Below are 19,760 nucleotides of genomic sequence, written 5' to 3'. Positions count from 1 at the left end.
TAAAGGCGCTTGCGGGGGCCGTGGGGGCCGGGAGCCGCCGGGCCGGGCTCGGCTGGGCCGGGCTCCCCGGGCTGCGGGAGCCGCTCACCAGGGCATCCACCGCCCTTCTGCGAGGCGAGGGGGAGCCCGCACAGGGGGTGGGGGGGGGGGGTAAAGCGGGGTTTTCTGAAAGATGCACACAATGCTGTTGGTTTAAATGTATGGTAGCTTTCTCTCCAGTGTCATTTGAATAATTCAGTGAGCCCCACTACCAGCTGTACTTCTGAAGCCTCTTCCATTCTTTTCAGCATTATAATTTTGGTTAATTTTCAATTTTAGGCCCTACGTCTCTGCAATTTGTGTATGAATAACAGAATAATTTTCCTCTTTTGTTTCGCCTTTCCTGTTCCTGAATCTAAATAAAGATGGCTTTTTAGTATTAAAAGTGGAAGAAAATTACAGGTAATTATCTTTGACGGTAAAAACGCTGTAATCAGCGGGCTACATGAAAAATTACTCTAATTATGGCTGCATTTAAGAGAATGGAAAAAAACCTTCTTGTGGATAAAAACCTTAAATTGTCCCCAATGTCTGCTTCAAATTGGATGGCACTGCAGCTGGAGGCTTTGTTCAGAATTGATCCTGGGGAGCTCTGAACCCAAAGTTTCACAGTGGGAAGGGGAAAAAAAGAAAAGAAAACATTTTTCCTAATGTAACAATACGAATGGTAGAAAATGACAAGACTGATCGGTTTTAAAGCACTCTGAAGACTGACTGAGCGTGGAAGTTGCTCAAAAAAAAAAAAACAAACCAAAAAACACCCCCCAAAAAACTGGTATATTGGTAAGTAGTCTTTGCTTTGTGTCTAATTATAGTGACTGTCCTTTTGCACGACTGTATGTAGCTGTCATTATATGGAGCACTCTGAGGATCTCTATTGACTTCTGATAAATGGCTCAGTGGTTTCAAGGTTCATAATTTGAAGGATGCCCAGGTCTCTAGCCATTAATTCTCGCAGTATGGGGCACCCAGCTTGGATGAGGAAAAGGCTTTTCATTGTCAGTAGTTGCTGTGCTTTCCACAAGCCGGTGCGGCTGAAGCTGGCTGGACAGCGTGTTGTGTGCCTGGGCACCTCTCAGGGCTTTGCAAAACATTCCTCAGCTTGCATTGTCTGCTCTTTAAAACAAAGGAGGGCGCCTCCTTTCTTAGTAATTTGGAGTCTCCAACCTTTGGGAAGAAAGACAGGGCTCTGAGCTTTGCCTCGGAGAGAAAGCTCAGCTCAGCTAAGCAGCGGAGAAGTAAAATCGCAGCAGAAATGGCCGGGTGATTAGGAACTTCGTCTAGGCGTATCTTTGTGAACTCGGTACCTCCTGTCTTTTAAGTCGTAGCCTTAAAACAAACTATACCACCAGCTACCCCACCCCACTTCATCTTTTCTTTCTTTGCTCGCAGATGGATGCTTTGGTAGGGGTGTCTGTGCGCTCAGGCAAGCTGGGCACAAGGATCCCTCTGCCCGGACCGATCTGGGGGGCAAGTCGGGGCAGGTGGGGATCCGCTAAGGTGAAGAGAAATAGGAGCCAGGCGGGCGTTTTGTGGCTTTTACTCTATATATGAAAGAAGACAAAAACATACAAAGTATATGTACAACTAAAATTCAACAATATATACAGAAAGGTTGCTCGGGGAAAGGTCCCTCTCGCTCAGTGGTTGAGGCTGCCGCCGGGCAGCGCTGAACCTTCCTTCCCCTGCCCGCGGCGGCGGCTCTGGCCGCGAATCCCTCGCTCTGTCTTTACTGCTCGTCTCCGGGAGACTGTCCGGCTGTGTGCGGGTGCGGGTCTGTGCGGATGAGGGGGCTCTTCGAGTGAGAGACGGTGGTTTCTTCTGAGCCGCAGCCCATTACATTTTGAGAAAGCATGCAGATTTTTGCTTCGTGGTAATGTTCTAATCTTACAGTATATTTGCATTTTTCAACCAGTTCTCCTTTTTTCCCCTCCATCTTATTTTTTTTTTTTTTAATCACTTCTTCTGTCTTTTAATCCTTTCCCCAGTCCGGATTTGGTGAATAAAAATGAAGGAGCTTTGACTAGTCTCTCTTTCATCATGTAATGTCTTTAGCTCATTAAACAAGTAAAAACGGCTGCCATGGTAGATTCAGGTTCTTGTGGGCAAAGTCTGTAAAAAGTTTGTTTTGACGTATACTCCACAGAGAAAGAGGCTGGTGCCTTGGAGTCCAAAGGAAAATATCCTAAAGAGTAGTGTCTTCTGTGCGCCAGAATGAAAATTGTGTCTTTCTGTTCAAGATCAATCGCTGAGGTTACTTAAAAAAAAAAAAAAAAAAAAATAAAGCCACTCTGTCTCTTTGCCGCATCTACAAGTTCACACAGAGCCTGTTAGCTGGCACGGCTTGGCAAAGCAGGGGAACTTCTTGCCATGTCGAGACGAGGCGTTCTTGGGAGATTATTTCTCTTGGACAATTCACATCATTTGTGGTCTCTGCATTGTGTCTTGATGTGGAGAAGAATACCAGTGAGAATAGCCAGGCATGTAGCTGTTTGGAGGCATATTGACTCCCTTGGCAGAGGCTGAAACGTCCCAGACTGGAGGCAGAGCTGGAGAGCGAGGGGAGAGGGCAGCGGAGCCGGGCAGAGGGTCGCTCTCGTGGGGGTTACTGCCCTGCTTCAGCAGCTTCTTGAATTTGGAGCGCTTGTTCTGAAACCAGATCTTCACCTGTAAACCGAAACGCATTAGATATTAGGCTGCCGTCAGCGCCCAGGGCACAGCAGGGAGCCGGGGGTCTAATCTGGAGAAAGTCTTGAGGGCACACGCCAGTCGGGTGTGGAGCTGGGGAGAGGGGAAGGAGGGTTAGCTACAGCTGCTCTCGGGCTTTGGATGCAGCTGGAGGGAACAGGGGAGGCAGAGCAGAGCTGGAAAGCGAGAGGGATGCAGGATTTAACCTGGGACGTGTTTTTTTCCCTGGGCAGGCCAGATTGTTATGGCTGAAACAGACCACATGCTCTGAGGTCTCCTGTTTTAGCGCCTCATTCAGAATTTTGGAGGTCATTTGATCATTCGGGCAAACTGTTGTCAAACATGGGCAATCATATGATTTTGTGCCAGGAGACAAGAGCCAATAGACAAAGGGCATCTTACAAAGAAATCGCGTTTCTGAAATCCTCACGTTCAGATCAAGCAGTCCACGCTGATGTGGAGGGGGAGGAGGCGTAATGGAACCACGATTACGGCTTTATATTAAAATGTATTATTAAAGAAAGAATAATTTTATTTTCACTGTGAGTAATAGTATATCAGCATTGCTTTGGGTCTTATCCTGCTCCTAACTCAGCAGAACTCCCAAAGAGGGAGACGGCACTCGATAAGGTGTGCAAGGATCCGGCCCATTGGCAGATCAGAATTATTATAGGAATTATATATAGGTAAGACATGTATGCAGAATGTATTTTTTAAAATCAATCAAACAAAGAAAACAAATTCCCCATGCATGTTTGACCTCTCAAACTTTGCAATCATAATGTTTCATTAGGGGATAAGCAGAGCTTCTTCTCTAGCTGCAAGATCAGGATCGGGTCCCTAAAAAAATCTATGCATTCTAGAGAGAAAGCGAGACAACAGTGAGACAGAGCGTGCATGCTGAGGATACTAAAATCCCATTTGCAAAACCATCAGGCCCATTCCCGTCATTAATGTTTGCTGAGTATTTAAAAATCTGTCTGGAAGAGACTGTAACCAATGACATTGATAAAATCCTGAAGTTATTTGTTAAGCTCCTAGATTCACATGATAACATTTTGCCCGAATTTATCCCATCTATCCATGCACTTCTCCACAAACCCCAGCCTGGTAAGCCTGTAATGCCTCATATGTCTTTCAAGCTTAAATTAGCAGAATGGCACAGCTACTCCAACCACACTTAACTATGGCTTAACCTGCCATAATTTTGTACACGGCTGTCTTTGATCTTCAGATCTATTATCACCTTCCGTACATTTTGCCCAAGGCTAACCACTGCATTTGCGTTAGTCATCCAGGGTGAATTAACTATTGATTTAACAGGTATTTCCTAACGCGTTCCTGCTTCCCTCTCTACCTATATACGTTGCTACGAGGCAGCTTTGCTTTTAGCTCTACCTCAGGCAGGCCCAGGGATTCCTTGCCTTTGTTTTGTTCTCCTTTTCACAGCTGGGCAATTGCATCTCGGTGCTGGAATTATCCGAAAATATAGGCAATTTTAAATCGTTATGTGTGGCATCAAAAGGGAGCGCTTGCTCGCAGACGGCTGAGGGAAGGGCGATTCAGCTCTTTCTGCGGTAGCCCGAGCTCTGTGGCGCGTTAGGTAAATCATAGCACAGAGAGATGGGAACCGTGTGCGTTACCTTGTCTACCGTTCCCGACAGAGGCCAAATGTTTAGCGAGCATCATACTTTGCTTGGCCTTTGTTGCTCGAGCAGGATTTCGGTGATTTGGGATTCCCAGTAATTACCTGTGTCTGGGTAAGTCCTAATGAAGCTGCCAGTTCAGCTCTCTCTGGAAGTGCCAGGTACTGAGTCTGCTGAAAGCGATGATTTAAAGCCTGGAGTTGTAGACTAGAGTAAATGGTTCGAGGCTTCCGAATCTTTTTCCCTTTTCCATTAAATCTGATTTCACCGTTTTCAATCACTGTGGTTTTTTGCTGATCTGCAAGCAAAACAACACAGCTGAAACATCACCCTCCTTAGCTATTAAACGCGGGTATTTTGGCTGCCACGGCTTCTAAAAACGCCAAAGCCTGTCCCGACGCCTGTTCAACCCCACGGCAACAGGGCTGCGTCTCCTTACGCGCGGCACAGGCTGCTGCTTGGGAGCTACCGGGAGAAAAAACAGCTGTCCGGGCATAGTGGGCACGTTCTCCTTCTTCCCGGGAAGAAAAAAACAAACAAACAAACAAAAACACATATATATATATTTTTTTGTAAAAATGTAAAGTGCGGCGCTGTCTTTGCGAAGGTATGCCTTGCTCCAGGGCCATCCAGGTTTTACTCAGCTAATTGACTTTGCGTCGCCAGTTTGGTGGTCAGTGAATCACCAGTCCGAGACTTTTAACAATGCTTCTCCCCCCCACCACCACCCCCCTCCCGTGCCCCTCTGGATGGATATGTACGTCTCCCTGCAAAAAAAAGAAATACATAAATCAGACGGCCCCCCGAGCGGAATTCGACCCGCTCGCCTGGAAACTTTCACTCCTCAGGTGTTAGCAGGAATTTTGCCTAAAGCCGGTCCCTCCGTAACAAAGGAGCGCCGAGTGCAGCCCCTCGGCGCCGGCCGCGGGGCGAGCGGGGAAGGCGCCGGTGCGCAGCGCCGCGGTACCGCCAGCAGCCGCCGCTGGCGCGGAGGGAGCGCGGCGGCCCCGCCGCCGGTACCGGAGCAGTAGGCCCGCGGAGGGGCCGCGGGAACGGGCAACCCCCCGGCTTTTCTCCCCGCCGTCCCGCGCACCCAGGGCCGGCGCCTGCCTCGGCGGGAGCGGGGGGCACGGCGGGGGTCGTTATGCAGGTGCCCGGAGGGGGGGCCGGGAAGAGGCCCGGGGATGGAGGGAGCAGGGGGAGAAGCTGGCAGCGGGTTCGGGAAGCGGTGCCGGCTCACCTGCATCGTCCGCCCGCGTCTGGCTGGCCGCGCTGCTGTTGTGGTAGGACTGGAGGTAAGGGCTGTGCTGCGAATGGCTCACGTAGGGGTAGGCGGCCAGCGAGCGGTGGTTGTAGGAGCCGGCGCTGCCGGAGTAGGGCGAGCTGTGGTGGTGATGCTGGTGGTGCGGGTGCGAGCCGGCGGCGGAGTGCAGGCAGTGCAGCGGGTAGTGGGCTCCGGCCATTGCCGGCGAGCTCTGCTGGGAGTGGGGCGGCGGCGGCGGCTGCGGCGGCGGCGGCTGCTGTTGCCCGAACTCCATGAAGGCGGATTTGGAGGAGTCTTGCGCGTCCAGCCCGTCAGCCATCGTAGTCATGGTCATCATCAAAGTTTGGGAGGGAGAGCGCGGTGCTCCCCGGCTCGCCCCCCGCGCTCTGCCTCCTCTCTGCCCAGCCACCGCCGCTCCCCTTACCCGCCGCGGCACCGCTGGAGAGGCGGCGGTGATTTAATTTAATTTCTTTTCTTTTTTTTTTTCTTTTTTTTTTTTTTCTTTTCCGCCTTTTTTTTTTTTCCTTCCCCCCCTCCTCTCCAAGGAGCCGTTGTGCGAGGGGCCTCGTTCACTGAGGGAGGGGAGGAAGGGGAGGGCGGTGTGCGGGGTGTGTGAAGGGGGAGGGCGGGCTACTCCCGCCGCTTTTTTGCGCCGCTCTTTTCCTTCATCCCCCCGGCGCGTGGGGTGGGTGTTGTTTTTTTTTTTTTCGGGGTTTTTTTTTCTGGGTATTTTTTTTTTCTTTCCTGGGGTAGGGTGGGGGGGGCGTGGAGGGTGGGGGCAGTTTAAGGTGGGAGCCGGGAAAGTTGGGGCTCCGGCGCTCCGACTTGAAGGGCAGGGACGCGCGCGAGTCGAATGGTTCGTCTCCGGAGGGCAGCGCCTCCCTCATTGGTCACTCGGCCCCCTGACGTCATAGCCGGCAGCGCGCGCGCTGCCCGCGCCCGCCCCCCTTGCCCCCCCCTCCACACCCGCGCGCGTTGCGCGCCCCGCGCTCGGGTGGGGAAAAGGGGAGCGTCTGTCCCCATCCCCCTTCGCCCCCTTCCCCCCAAATCGCGCATTCCCCCACCGCACGACCCCCTCCATCCCCCTCCCCCCCGCCTCCTTGCGCGGTATTTTCGCTGCGGCGAAGCGACGCGCAGCGCATTTTTCCCCGCTGAACGCAGCAGCAGCAGCTCCCGTAATGGCTTTCAAATATATGCAAATGGCTACGTGCGGTTGGCGGTTTTGGCAAAAAGCTTGATTAGGATATAAACGACCCAAGGAAAAAAAAAATGTGCCTGCGCCCTAAATTTGTCTTTAGATTACAATTCCAGTTGATTTTATTTTATTGTCAACATTGTTAATGATAAAAATAGAGTCGTTTTACAGTTATTTTTACTTTCTGGAAGGAGGCAATTAGACTTCTAATCAGGAATACACAAAAATCTCCCATGATTAACTGCAGTACTTTGTTCAAATTGCTGCTATAAAATTCAGAACAATTTGCCTGTAATGATTATGGACTGGGTTTATTTTGGGAGGCGGAATAAAAGTGGATATAGCATAAATTATCCTCTAATTATACACCAGTGTCGCCTCAATTATCCTCTTATCAAAATGGTTGTCTAACTGCCGCATTTAGTTTCAATTCTCTCCTTTTTTCTATAAAAAGAACTTCATACCTTGTTATTATTAATCCATTTATTATTTGCAAGGGGATTTATATCCGAACATCCAGGTGGTATTACCACTTCTCTTTCAAAGATGGACTAGGGAAAGACATTAAGTTTGATCCAGCACGGCGGAGGATCTCTCTCTCCTCTCTCTCCTCTCTCTCCCCCCTCTCCCTCACCCCCTCTCTCTCTTTTTTTTCCCCCCTTTCCCTCGCTTAAATCTCCTCGCGTCCAGCTAAGCATGAACTCCAGAGACAGACCCCACCGGAGAGGACTGAGGTAGGAAGGACCCTGCGGAACTCGCTAAACCTAGAGAAATCCGAAAGTTGCTCTAGATGGGGAAAGGGGCTGGAGGCTTCGGGCTTTGAAAACCAACACCGGCACCAGCAGCCGCTGCTTCCAAAACCTCGCGCAGCCCAGAGACGTCCCCAGACCGATCCCAGGTCTTGACACTGCCTCTCACTGCGACATTCCCTGAGGATTGGTTTTCAGATTCTGCAGATATTTTTTTTTTTTTTTTTTTTTTTTAAGGCATCGCTTGTGGAAATACTTAGAGGGGCTTACTTTTTCTTTCTGGGATTTTTTTTACCTCTTTTCCATTTCTTCCTTTATTTTGGAGTGGTGCTTCCCCACAGCCCGATCATTAGCTCTGGGAAGCCGAAGGATGCGAGCCCCCTCTTCGCATTGAAGGGGGGGGGGGGGAGGAGGGGGAAGGAGGATGCGAAGCGATGCTCTATCGGTGGAAGGGCATAACCCGTAGTCTCTCGGCGCTTGTAGTTCATATGGCTTGTTTCAGGGGGGCATGGGGGAGGGATGTATTTTTTCCTGTGTGGCCGGGATGTTCTGAGCCCCCTTAGCCACCCTCTCATCGTTGTTTCACTTCTTGAGCCCTTGGAGTCGGTTCAGTAACTCTGAATGCAGTTGTAAGTGTCTTGCCTTGTTCCCCGGCTTTTAACAAGGGTTCCACTTTAACACGCGAAAGGGTAACCCGATCCAGGCGTTTACAAATCTACAATGAATAAAAATATAGAGAAAAGGGGAAGAGAAAGGAAAGAATTCCTACTGAGACTCTTTATTCATAGGTGTAGGTAATGTACGCAACAGGAACAGGTACATTTGGCAGTTTTATTGCTTTATACCCTCCAGCTTGCTGTTAACATCATGAAGGCGTTTTTTTCGCAGGTGCACATACTAGCATTTTCTCCAGCAGCAAGAGCATGCATAACAAAAGATGTCAGAAAATAGGCTGGGGAGTGTTTGCAACACGTTGTTTTCTTGTTTCGAAATAATTCCTTTCGCATAATGGATGCTAACCCCGGAATGGGGGAAAGCTGGGCAGAACAGGAGACCGATTTGAAATAATACCTATACGCCGCCTTGGCGAAGGGGATAAGGCGTCTGAGCCAGACAAAAAGGAGAAGACAGGGAGAATTTGCAGGAACTGCTTCCTGCGACAGACAGCAAACGGAGTTGCATACGCATCTCTCGTTCAGCCTAGCTGACGGACGAGATGCGGTGGGGCGAGCGGGACAAGCTCCGGATGTGAGCCGGGGGGAGCGGCGGCGCCGCGGGGATGCGGAGCCCCCGCCGAGCCGTCCGTGGGCGCCGGCCGGAGGGAAGAGCTGGAAACCCGGCGCTGCTCTTCCCCCGCGGTGCTCAGTCAAACTCGTCTGTCGTCAAGACAGTTGACTCCGTCCAACCTCACACCGATAATTTTCCCCAATTTAATTAGGCCCACCGGGGATGGCGGGGGGGCGTGGGGGGGTGGGGAGCTATAGGGGTCTGAGCCGTGCCCTGGTAGAAGTGGCATCTGCATGGATATTTCTTTTCCGAGGTTCAGGCAGGTCCCGGGCCCGCGCTCTGACGGGGCACGCCGGGGCACCCGGGAGGTCCCTGCCCGCTGGGGAGCCTGCATGGCCGGGCACCGGCCCTCCCTGGCTCCCAATTGCGCGCAGCCGAGCCCAGCCGTCATCGGCCTCTTTCTGGAGAAACTAGACCTGAATCAATAGCTCTGGACGCATCAGAACAGTGGAGTGCTCATTTCCCAGGGTGGGTGACTCGTGAAAAAGGGGTGGGGACGGGCACCCCACACCTCCTAGTCCTCTCGCCCTGAAGCGCCTCCGAAAGTGAGCAGCAAGAAGTCACGAGTGAGGGGCGGGAGCCCACGAGGGGAGCTGCCTTGCCTCAACTGAGCGTCCCGGACGGGCCAGGAGCTTGGCTGGAAGGGGCAACGTGCGAGTTAGGGGGAGTCTGGGGGCTGTCCTGAGGTGGGAGCTCCTGCACGGCCTCCTGTGAGCACATGTCCGTCCCTGGGAAAAGACAGCAGGAATTAACCGCATGGGACCCCCCCTTCCCGGCTTCCTCTCTCTTTCCGCGGCCAAGCTCGAGCTCCCGGAGGTCTGGGTTGCAGCCCTGGTCGGGGGCGATGGGGATATGCCCTGTGCACTGCTCTGCGCTCTATTCCCTCCGGACCGCGGGTACCACCGAGCCCTGCCCGCGCATCCCTGGCCGGCTTTCTCCTCTCCTCACCCCCCGGTGTGATATTCCCAGGGAATGCTCTCCACAAGTCACCCTCGCTCGTCTGGAGAGCAAGGAGGCCTTTGCATCCCGAGCGGGATTAGGGCCCGTATCTGTCCACACCCGGGCTGGCTGAGAGCCGCGGGGGTAACGCTAGGATCCCTTCCCTTCTCCCCCGCCGTCCTCCCCTGCTCCGCTGACGGGCGGAGAGCGTGGCACCACGCACCGCGCTCCCTGTGCCCCAGGACTGCGTGACATCGTGCGACCGGTCTTCGGTGTCACCTTAAACCGCGTCGCTTTAATGATGTTTGTGGGTAACAATTTCAAAGGGCCAAAGTGTGTTTGCGTGGTTTAAGGTCACATTTGTGAGTCGAAAGATGTCACACAACAGACACAACAGTTAGAAGAAGCTGACAAACAACAGGAAACGGTTCTATTTTTAGGGTGTAATAGGAAGTTAATGTAAGCGGTCAGAAGCTTCCTATATGCCTCCGAGCACCTTCTGTTCCATTCATTCATTCGCCCATTCATTCATTCATTCATGCGTTCAACAATAACAACAGGGAAAAACAAACATTCCCGTTCCGTTTCTCATCCCGTCCTTCCCGGGAAGTCCTGCAAGGGTGGGCTCTGCAAGCGGAGTCCCTCTTTCGGGTGGTTTATCTTGTTTTTTTAGCTCGTGGGGAGAGGTGAGATATCTGACGGCGTTCCTCAGGCGAGGTTCCTCATGAAGGAGTGTGCAGGGGCTGAAGGCTGCCTTCTGGGATTATATATCCCCTCTTCCCAATTTACACCAGAGTCTGGGAGAGTGCTTTCTGTCTCACACCGGTCAGAGTAGCTGTGAAAGTCCGAGAGAAACTTATTTCAGGAATTACCTTATTTTTACTCGAGAAGCCCGTGTACCCGCGTGAAGCAGATCTTGTAACAAGATTTTTTGTCAGAGAAATGTTGGTGGTGGGGGGGGGAGGTAAGAGGGGGGAAGGGAGGGAGCGGAAAAGACAAAGATTAGATTCGTGAGCGATCTCCTATTTTTTTAGCAACAGTACGGAATCCACAAAGCATTTGAAAGGTGCTCGGGAAAGAGTGGAGATCTCCGGCAGAATGGTATGTGGAAAATCTCGAGAGAAGAGGAAAGTCAGAAAATATTCCCTCTGGCAGCGATCCGCTCCAGATGCGTTTTTGCGGAGAGGCTCCCTCCGCGGGTGCTCGGGACTTTCCCCGCTGGAGCGCGGCCGCCAAACGCGAGCCCCCGCCCCGCGCGGCCGAAGCTCCGCGGGTGTCCTGCCCTGGCAGCGCGGCTTTGCCCACTTCATTTACAGCTCCCAGAAGTTCAGCCATATAGCTCTCCTTGCATCTGCCGGTGACATTTCCCTCCCACCCCCCCGGTCTCTCAAGCCTGTTTACTCCAAAACACACGTCCTTCTCTCCTGCTAGTATGTCATATTGCCATCGTCTTAATAGCAACTGAGTGGTGAGGAAAGGCACCCGCAAAAGGAGGTCACCTCCTCAAGCTGGAAGCGAGCCATTTTAAGGAGAGACTGCGGAATTTGAGCGCTGCCAGCGCGAGAGCAAGAGCGGAGTGTAGGCTCCTCTGGATTTCAACCCACTAACACTATAACAGACAGGCAGGCGTCAATGGCTTTCCATACCGCGAGTGTGAAGGAAGTGGCAGGGAAGCGGAGGGGGGGGGTAAACCCCAGCGCAGCCTTGCAGATGGATCACACACGCCGCTTTCTATATTGTAGCCTGGGTCAAAATAATAGGAGTCAGAAGGGGAAAGATCCAGAGGGAACCAGCCACTGTCTCTTGTACAGATTTGTAGAGAAGCCTTGGCTGTGATTAAAACCTTACAGATAGATTCGTTCAATGTGTGGCTCCATAGAGAGTCGCCGCAGACTGGGACTTTTTGCTTGGTTAATGTTTTGTCGTGTTGTTGTCGTTGGTTGTTGTCCCTGACGGGGGGTATGTGTATGTGGGGGGAGCGTATACCTGCTTTAAAATGCAATTAGGTTTCAAGCGAGTGGCTGCTCAGCTGGAGGACAGCACCCCCGCGGAGGCCCTGGCCACCCGCCTCTCCCCGCACCTGCTCAGGTGTGCACCCACACCGCCTGCAGTGAAATCCCGCGGCCAGGTCTCTCCCCCCGTGCCCATTCGGCGAGCCTGCTCTCGGCATACGTGTCCCCCGTAAAGAGACTGAGCGGGTGGCCGTGCCTCCTCTGCCCCTCCGCTGGGACCATTACGTGGCAGCGGCGTGGGGGGATCTTCCCCTCCGAGGGTCAGGGGACCTCCCCGAACGCAGCCGCAGGTTTGCAGACCGCAGCCTGCGAGCCTTTCACTTGGCAGGCGTCCCCGCCTGCCCGGGTGCTGCTGAAGCAGATGTTTGTTTTAGCGGGGACTTGTGTTGTTTTGTTTTCTTTTCAAATGGAAGGAGAGAAAAAAAAACAACAACAATTAAATAAAAAACCTTTATCTGGCAGAACAAGATGAAATGCAATTAAAAAATAAAAACAAAACAAAACAAAAAACCCAACCCACCACCGCTCTTAAGTGCCCATCTTGGAAGGGCTCAGAGAATAGAAACTCGAGGCTCTCTTAAGTCATCAGAGAGGCTGCAATTTCTCTTGCGGTGGCGGCCGGTCTCACCCCCGAGCCAAGCGTCGCTCCGAGCCCTCCCGAGCCCAGACACGCCGGGTTCAGCATCGGCTCCCCACGGCCACTGGTGTGCTGAGCCGGTGAAAGCAGAGGGGAACGTGTCACCCCGGCTGCGCTCTGGAAGTCTCGGATTCCGGCGAGAGAAAGCAGAGGCTTTAATTACGGCAAACGAGCGCGGTGTCCTCTCTCTTCAGTCTCTTTGCCTTCGTTTATTTTTAGTACACTTCAAATGTCTACACATCTCCCTTGTTGAGATCACTGCAATTATTTACTCTGCCTTTAGGGATGCATTTACCCAAGCAATGAATGGAAATGTAGTAAACACTGCGCAAAGTCAATGCAGTTATTGAGGTTTATTTATTAGGAAAAGAAGTAAATATCTCGGCTTTACTTGTTTCCTCGGGCAGACTCGTTATCTAGAGTAGATTGCAAGGAGAGTTCTTCACTTATTCCCGTGAAATGAGCTTGCTTTATACGTTTATCTAGCATCTGTATCTAGCTATAGCCTCTTTTGTCAGGCTCTCAGCGGTCTATAAAAACAAATCTAAAAGTTAATTTAGAAGGATAATCCGGAGGGATGCATTTTCTGATCTCTCTATAGAAATTTAGCTAGGTAAGGTCCCGTATCCGAAGGCGTAAAGAGATACATAGAAACAGAGCATCGCCTCCAGCAACCTGAATTCCGCCCGCATCCACCGTCCGGAGCGGAAAAGCTCTTGACACTGAGCGCGGTTTCACTGGCAGAGTGAAACTGCATTGCCCGACTGACTGGTCCTGGTGTGACCACGGCGTTATCCTCCACACAGCAAGAATTATTATTATATTCCGCGAGTTGAGATCGTCACCTTTCTCCACCTGTTTGCCCTGACCCCTCTCCCCCCGACCATCCCTCTCACGGAATAAACGCAGGAGGAAGGGACGCAGGGGGACGTGGGCGGTAAGAGCACGTTAGGTATCTGCGGCGTGAGGCGCGGGAGGTATTCCGGGTTTCTGACAGCTGGGTCTGAAACAAATCAGATCTGGATTAACTTGCCTGTTTTGTGAATTGTCTGCATTTGAGCAAGCAGCCCTCACCCACTCCGCTTCTGGCAGGTTTTGTTACACGTGCCTCTATAAATATATTATCCCAACCCTCTTTCCTCGTTGGGGATCTCTGTTCAACAAAACAGAAAACAGAACGAGCAGAAGCGTTCTTCTTTTTAAAATGAAGACATTTATAAGTAACCTAATTTCGTATCGTGGAAGTAAATTTCATGCTAGGATATATTTTGCACAACATGTAATCTTTTACAGCCGGAAGACATTTAATTAAAGCCATATTCGGAGAAGTACGGCTTCAAAGCAGTCATACGACCACATACCTCATTCATATTCAGGATCCGTCCTCGAATTCATATTGTTCTAACGTGGGACATCGCCTCTACGGCATAACTCTGCAAGGCCTGGGCAGCATGAGAGATAACACAAAGGAGGGCAGGCACGGAAAAGCACGGGCGCGCTTTACCAGGCGGAGAGGTGTCTGTTTAACCCAAACACCACCGCTTTCTGCTTTTCAGCTCTCTACATTCCGTCGAAGGAACTCCCAGAAATTCACATGTACTAGCTGGGGGCAGGGAGGAGAGGGAAAACTCCACCGAGGATGAGCCGGGATTAAGCATCCCGAGTTGGGTGCTCCCACTTCGTTTCCACACGCTGCTGCCCACTTCACATCGCCTTGGGAAATACGTGTGTGTGTACAGGGTTTGATCACACACTTTGCCATCTCCCCAGAATAAGGCCGGGGATCTTGTGGCAACCCCATTTCCTAGCATTTTGGGCTGCTCGGGAAGCGGTCATGCAGACTCCATACCACCCTACAGCTAAAGGGGGATCTCTGGAGAGAGAGGGATGGCGCCCTGCCGGCACTGTTCACAGGCATCTGTGAACTTCTTATAGCACTCCTACCGTTTGAACGACAAACACATATTCTGTCAAAGTTTTTGCCCCATCTCCTGCTTGACTGTTGGGTTACTCAGATGAAGAAGATCAGGGACTCCCGAAGAGATGAGGGCACAGGAAGGGAATAGCTCAGGCCCGAGGTGAGAGCGGGGTTCAGCTCGACATCTCACGGTCTGCGGGGCTCAGGTGCTGACTGTCCCAGTCCTTCCCGGCTCCGTCGATGGGCCACTAGCTCTTTCATTGAAATCACTGGTAAAACTGCCCTGAATTCGGCGAGAGCCGAATCGGCCCCCCCTTGCACTGTTTCTCTACGGTAACTTTTGCCTAAGCGGGCACTCGGTGCCTCCCGCCTTTCCCTTGCCATCCCCGGGGCCGCTGGTGCGAAAGGTTGGTTCTAGGGAAGCCGAGGGACTTGTGTGCTCCGGGGTCTTGACAGCAGGCACTTTCGTTTTCTTTTGGAAAGGGATGGCAAAATACTACCAACGAAGCGAGGAAAAGCAAAGCGAAATACACTCACAACAATTTTTCCCCCTAAATAAATCATCTCCCTATCCAGCCCGAAGCAAAATAAACCGGCAGCAAAACGAGTCGCCCCCCGCGGCCGCCCTGCCTCGAGTTGGGGCTGTTTCGTTTCAGAGGGGATAAAATTCAGCGGCGAAATCAAATCAGAAAGGTTCTGGTTAGTTTCCTTGTAGTGGTAATTAAAAGTATTAATTGGTTGTGTCGACAGCTTAAAAAGACAGGTGTTGCTAAAAAAGCGTCATTAATCTTCCAGTCATTAGCAAGCAGCGGTGGGAACCGGACTGGGAGAAGGAGCCGATTGTTTATGAGAGTCTTTCAAGGTTTAAGAATGGAGATTATAATAATACTACTGCTAATCAGACGACTTCATCCATTCCTTTGAAAAATGAAAATAAATCAAATGGCCTGCCTGCAGCCCTCAGCTAGAGCAGGGCAGGAAGTCTCTCATGGACTTCGACCCGTTTAAGATACTTTAATGTTAATTTTCGGTGCATATATATACGGTTAAAAGAGGGCACAATTATTCATTCTTTATGTCTTCGGATTGTATTTTTTTTTTCTGTCAGGTGACCTGTGGCCCGTGAATAAAATAAGTTTTACACAAGTTTTCGGTACACCAATCTAAACTTCAAAGGCTCTGACTAGCTGCTTTGTCCATCGGGCAGAGTAAGAGTCAGCGGCGTTGTAGCCCAGGCGTGTGGGAGTGAGGAAAGGAGAAGATCCAGGGCCCCGGCACGAGCCCCGACCCAGCTTTTCAAATGGGTGGGTTGGGAGGTTGTTTGTTGGTTTGCTTATGGTTTTGGGCTGCTTGGCCACTCCCGGCGACCACATAGCCGGACCGAGCCAACTTCCCCGCGGGGAAGAGCCGCGTGTGCGGCGGGGCAGCGGCGCGCCCTTGTCCCTGCGCGCACGTCGAGGGTACCGCCGGCCTCCGGGAGCCCGGAGCCGCCCTTCGAAGGCGATGTCCGGGGCTTCGGCCGGGGACCTCCCCGGAGAGAAACCCGCCCCCTGCAGCCTCCAGGAGACTCGGGCCGCGGTCCCCTCCCTCTGCTCGGGGCAGCTTGTCCGGGCCGAGTGCCGGGGCTGCGGGCCGGCGTCCCGCGGGCGCTCGGCGGGGCCCGGCGGCCTCCCCGCGCCGCCGCTCCCGCCGCACGTGACGCCGCTCGGAGCATGCGCGCGGCGCCCGCCCCGACGGCCCCGACGGCCGCGCCCGGGGACGGCCCCGAGCCCCCCGTTCCGCCGGGCCCCGGCCCGCAGCCTGCCCGCCGAACCCTCGCGGCCCCACGCCGAGGAAAGCTCCGAGGCGGCGAAGCAGCCTTTGAAGCCATCCCGCCCGAGGGATGTTTTTAAGTCCTCCCGGTCGGGCTGTCCCCAGCCGCCGGCCGGCGCGGCCTCGCAGCCCGGCGCTGCCTCGGGCGCTCGGGCCGTGCGGGTTCTGTTCCGCCGGCCCCTTCCTCTCCCCCGCCTGTGGCACCTCACGGTGCGCCCGTCTGTTGCTGTCCACACCGGCCCTGCTCTGCTCCCTGGGCGCAGCTCCGTGCGCGGTAAATGCCCCCCACGCTCCTGCCCCAAAGAATCTCCGGACTCCTCCGCTGCTCTCGCACGGGCAGTGCCCGCAGCTGTGTTTGTTACCGAGGCTCCGCTGGCAGCCTGCGGGAAGGCGGCAGCTGTGCGGGGAGCGGCGGGGGGCGAGGGCCGGGGGCTGAGCGGCGGCTCCCGCACGGCTGCACCGAGGGAGCCCCGCTGCCCCAGCGAGCACCCCGCTCCCACGGCAGCATTCCTGACGGGCTCCGCACGGGTCCTGGGGCCGAAACCCCTTGGAAACGCAAAGACAGCACACACACAACCTCTGCCTACCTCGGATCGGTAATGAATTTCCCCCCCCTACTTGTTCTAAAACAACAAAACACAGACTTACCTGAAGTGGTTTTTATTTTCACAACAAGGGATATTCCCTGCATTGCACACATACACACAACGCATGCACATGCACACACACACACACACGCACACACACACATATATTAACCAATAGAAAAGCCAGATATGAGGGTTTGATGCTCTGCTGTGACATGAATAATTGTTGCATCGTGTAACTTCCTACATCTCGGTTTTAATTTGCAGTGAACCAAACAAAGATATTTGCAATTTTTAAATAAGCACTCTATGTAATAAATGGGAACATTGTGCATGAATGCTGTTTCTTCCCCTTTTCTTTAGAAGACATTATTAGCTCTGACAGCATGCAGCTCAGGTTTGGAGGAGAGGATTTTGTAAAGGGATGATAGACAGGAAGGGCAGCAATCATGGGCTTCTTGGGCTAAAGCTTTTTTTCTTTTTTATCAGAATGTTCTGTTCGATGCCATTTATCCTTGATGATAGAAAATTGCTCTGTTGCCAGGACGCTGCTGCTGAAATAGAGGGCAGGAGCCACATTTCCATTTTGCAGCTTGAAAGCTATTCAAATGAATTTGCAGAAAGGGGGGAAAATCTAGAGATAAACAAATGAGAATAAATCGAGTTCCCTTTTCCTCTCTTTTCTTTCTCTTTTTCTTCCTCCCCCCCCCCTTTTTTTTTTTTTTTTTTTTTTAAGGTGTGTATGTGTGTACGTGTGAGGGACTTACTCATTTTCTACATAAGGATTTTAGTTCATCAGTGTTTGGAGCACCTGGGAAGTGCTCCAAATCAGGGAACACTTATTTTGCTGCTGTTCCAGCCACCGAACATATAAACATATTAGAGAAATTTACGTGTGTGTGCAGATATGCAGGCACCCACGATTTCCTTACACGTGTGTATATACAGCCAGTGCTGTGTATTCCTCTGCGTGGATACCAGAGACACCCACCACCACCACCCAGTAAATGTAATGGATTTCTCCCAACATTTATTTATTGATTCTGGTGAAATACCTCGTAGTTTTAAAACAATTAAAATCTATGCTTAAGTTATAGCACTGTTCTTCCATCATAGGTAATTGTGTGGGAAATCTTCATTTTCCCTCCTAGTCCATTTAGATTATTTCCGGAGTCCCAAGGAGAAGTAATAATGCATCTGGCTATAATCCAGCACGCAGCCCAAGGGCTAATATTTAATCATTATTTTTAAATTAAGCATTGAATAAAATAAAGCCAGAAACATTATTTATAAATTGGAATGAATATAATGACAAGTAATTATGCTCTTCCTTTGCTGGTGATTCAAGGCTCAGCTCAGCTCCTCAGTTCAAATCCAAATAAATGAAACGTGTGAAGCCTGTTAAACACTTCCATTTCATTTACTTGTTCTGTCTGTAGGCTGCTGATGTGTCAGGTTGGAAATATTGGACATACCTTGACTGGGGCTGTAAAAACTCTCAGAGGTCTGAGAACCTGGTTACCACAAAATAAGTGAATTCTAACTTCACTTCTCTGAGTAAAAGCCGGTGCCAGTGAGTCACGGGGCTGAGAAGATTATGCAGCCTTCTCTTAAACATAGGATTTTAAGCGAGCATAATATGTTTGATGACATACTATATTTGATCACCTTGGGGTTTTTTTCACGATGTCACTTCAACAGAGTTTCACCTCCTATTAATCTATAATTAGCATGTTGGCTTCAAGCATGATATATTTCAAAGTGGCATCTTGTTAGATGTGGGTTCCCTTCTGCAAGGAAGAAAATTCTGGAAGTAGAAAAGAAACAAACAGGACTGAAAAAGGAGGATTGATTTATTGGCCTTGGCCAACAGCTTTTCCATAAGTGTCCAAGCAGTCAGGCATGTGACTTTACTATTGATTTTTAAATCTCCCTTCAGCTGAAAAGTTCAGCGCGCAAATAATAATAAACTCTAATCACCGCCGCAATTAGATTCGGCTAAACGCGGGGATCCGAGGGACCAGCCGTGCCCAGCTCTTCCCCCCGCCCGGGCAGCGCCGTGTCCCCCGTGCCCGGGGTTCCGCGGGAGCGCCGGGCCCCTCGGCCTGCGTGCCCCGCTCCGCCCCTGCCGAAGCCCGTTCCGGGGGGCGAGGGCACCTCAGGGGGGGAGCAGGGAGCAGAGCGGGCGGCCCTCGGGGCACCCACGGCCTCCCTTCCCCGCGTCCCTCGCCGGCAGCCGGGGGCGGCCAAACTGCCGGGGCCGGGCGGGAGCGGCCTCGGGGAGCGGCGCACCTGGGGGGACTTCCCGGGCCCCGCGGGGCTGGCGCCGGGCAGGCGGCGGAACACGCCACGCCGGGAAAGAGCCGCGGCCCCACCCGCGGCCCCGGCCCGGCCCGGCCCGGCCCGGCGCCTGCGGCTGCAGCTGCTCCGGTGTCAGCAGCCCGCCCGCTTAGCGCGGCCCCCCGAGCTCTGTCATGGGGTGCAGGCGGCCGGCAATGGCACCAGTCCCGCCCTGATGCCTGACGGGCCATCCCGGCAGATCCCGGGCTGCCCCGCCAGCCAAACCAGCGCTTAGCAGGGGAGAGCCATCGGCGGGGGCCGGGCTCCCCCTGCCAGGTGCCTCACTGTCAGTGGAAAGGAATGAATTATAATTCGAGGGACGAGATTAAAGCCGGCCCGGCCTAGTCTCCTGCTATTATCTGGGAGATGAGAGCCTCTGTCTGGGCTTCCTCCTGCCATCCCTAATGCGGGGACTTGACTTGGGCTCGAGGAAGTCAATGCCTGCACATTGAAATGATTGTGGGTGTCAACCTAAATATCTGTAATACCTGCTGTGGTTCAGAGGGTGCCAGTGCATTTTCAGACAGCAGGTGATTAGTTGTAACAATTATTTGTAGGTCTTTTATTTAGGAAAACTTCAGGCCTACATGAGTCCGTGCTTGCTTAGGGACCACTTTAAAGTACTAAAAAAGCAAAGGTAACTAGAG

General features: G+C 52.3%; 2 protein-coding genes across 2 annotated transcripts; one reads left to right on the top strand and one right to left on the bottom strand.

Annotated features, from left to right (window-relative positions):
* Positions 1 to 2,401: 2,401 nt before the first annotated feature.
* DLX6 (distal-less homeobox 6) lies at positions 2,402 to 6,051 on the bottom strand. Its single transcript, XM_058832830.1, has 3 exons — positions 5,614 to 6,051; positions 4,478 to 4,671; positions 2,402 to 2,706 (listed from the first exon to the last, which is right to left on the bottom strand). The coding sequence occupies exons 1-3, from the start codon at positions 5,972 to 5,974 to the stop codon at positions 2,455 to 2,457; spliced, it is 807 nt and encodes a 268-aa protein (XP_058688813.1). The 5' UTR covers positions 5,975 to 6,051; the 3' UTR covers positions 2,402 to 2,454.
* A 9,658-nt stretch (positions 6,052 to 15,709) lies between these two features.
* LOC131575469 (elongin BC and Polycomb repressive complex 2-associated protein-like) lies at positions 15,710 to 16,786 on the top strand. Its single transcript, XM_058831054.1, has one exon. The coding sequence runs from the start codon at positions 15,710 to 15,712 to the stop codon at positions 16,784 to 16,786; it is 1,077 nt and encodes a 358-aa protein (XP_058687037.1).
* Positions 16,787 to 19,760: the final 2,974 nt, after the last annotated feature.

The sequence above is a fragment of the Poecile atricapillus genome, chromosome 2 (assembly GCF_030490865.1).
Source record: "Poecile atricapillus isolate bPoeAtr1 chromosome 2, bPoeAtr1.hap1, whole genome shotgun sequence".
Taxonomy (NCBI): domain Eukaryota; kingdom Metazoa; phylum Chordata; class Aves; order Passeriformes; family Paridae; genus Poecile; species Poecile atricapillus.
The sequence above is the reverse complement of the archived record's forward strand: the minus strand, read 5'-3'. Positions and strand labels throughout refer to the sequence as shown.

Coding starts and splice junctions, on each gene's coding strand:
- DLX6 (XM_058832830.1), bottom strand. CDS start 5,974: ATGATGACCATGACTACGATGGCTGACGGGCTGGACGCGCAAGACTCC. Junction 4,672..5,613: donor GACGCGGGCGGACGATGCAG/GTGAGCCGGCAC, acceptor TTTTGCTTGCAG/ATCAGCAAAAAACCACAGTG. Junction 2,707..4,477: donor TAGGACTTACCCAGACACAG/GTAATTACTGGG, acceptor TTCGGTTTACAG/GTGAAGATCTGGTTTCAGAA.
- LOC131575469 (XM_058831054.1), top strand. CDS start 15,710: ATGGTTTTGGGCTGCTTGGCCACTCCCGGCGACCACATAGCCGGACCG.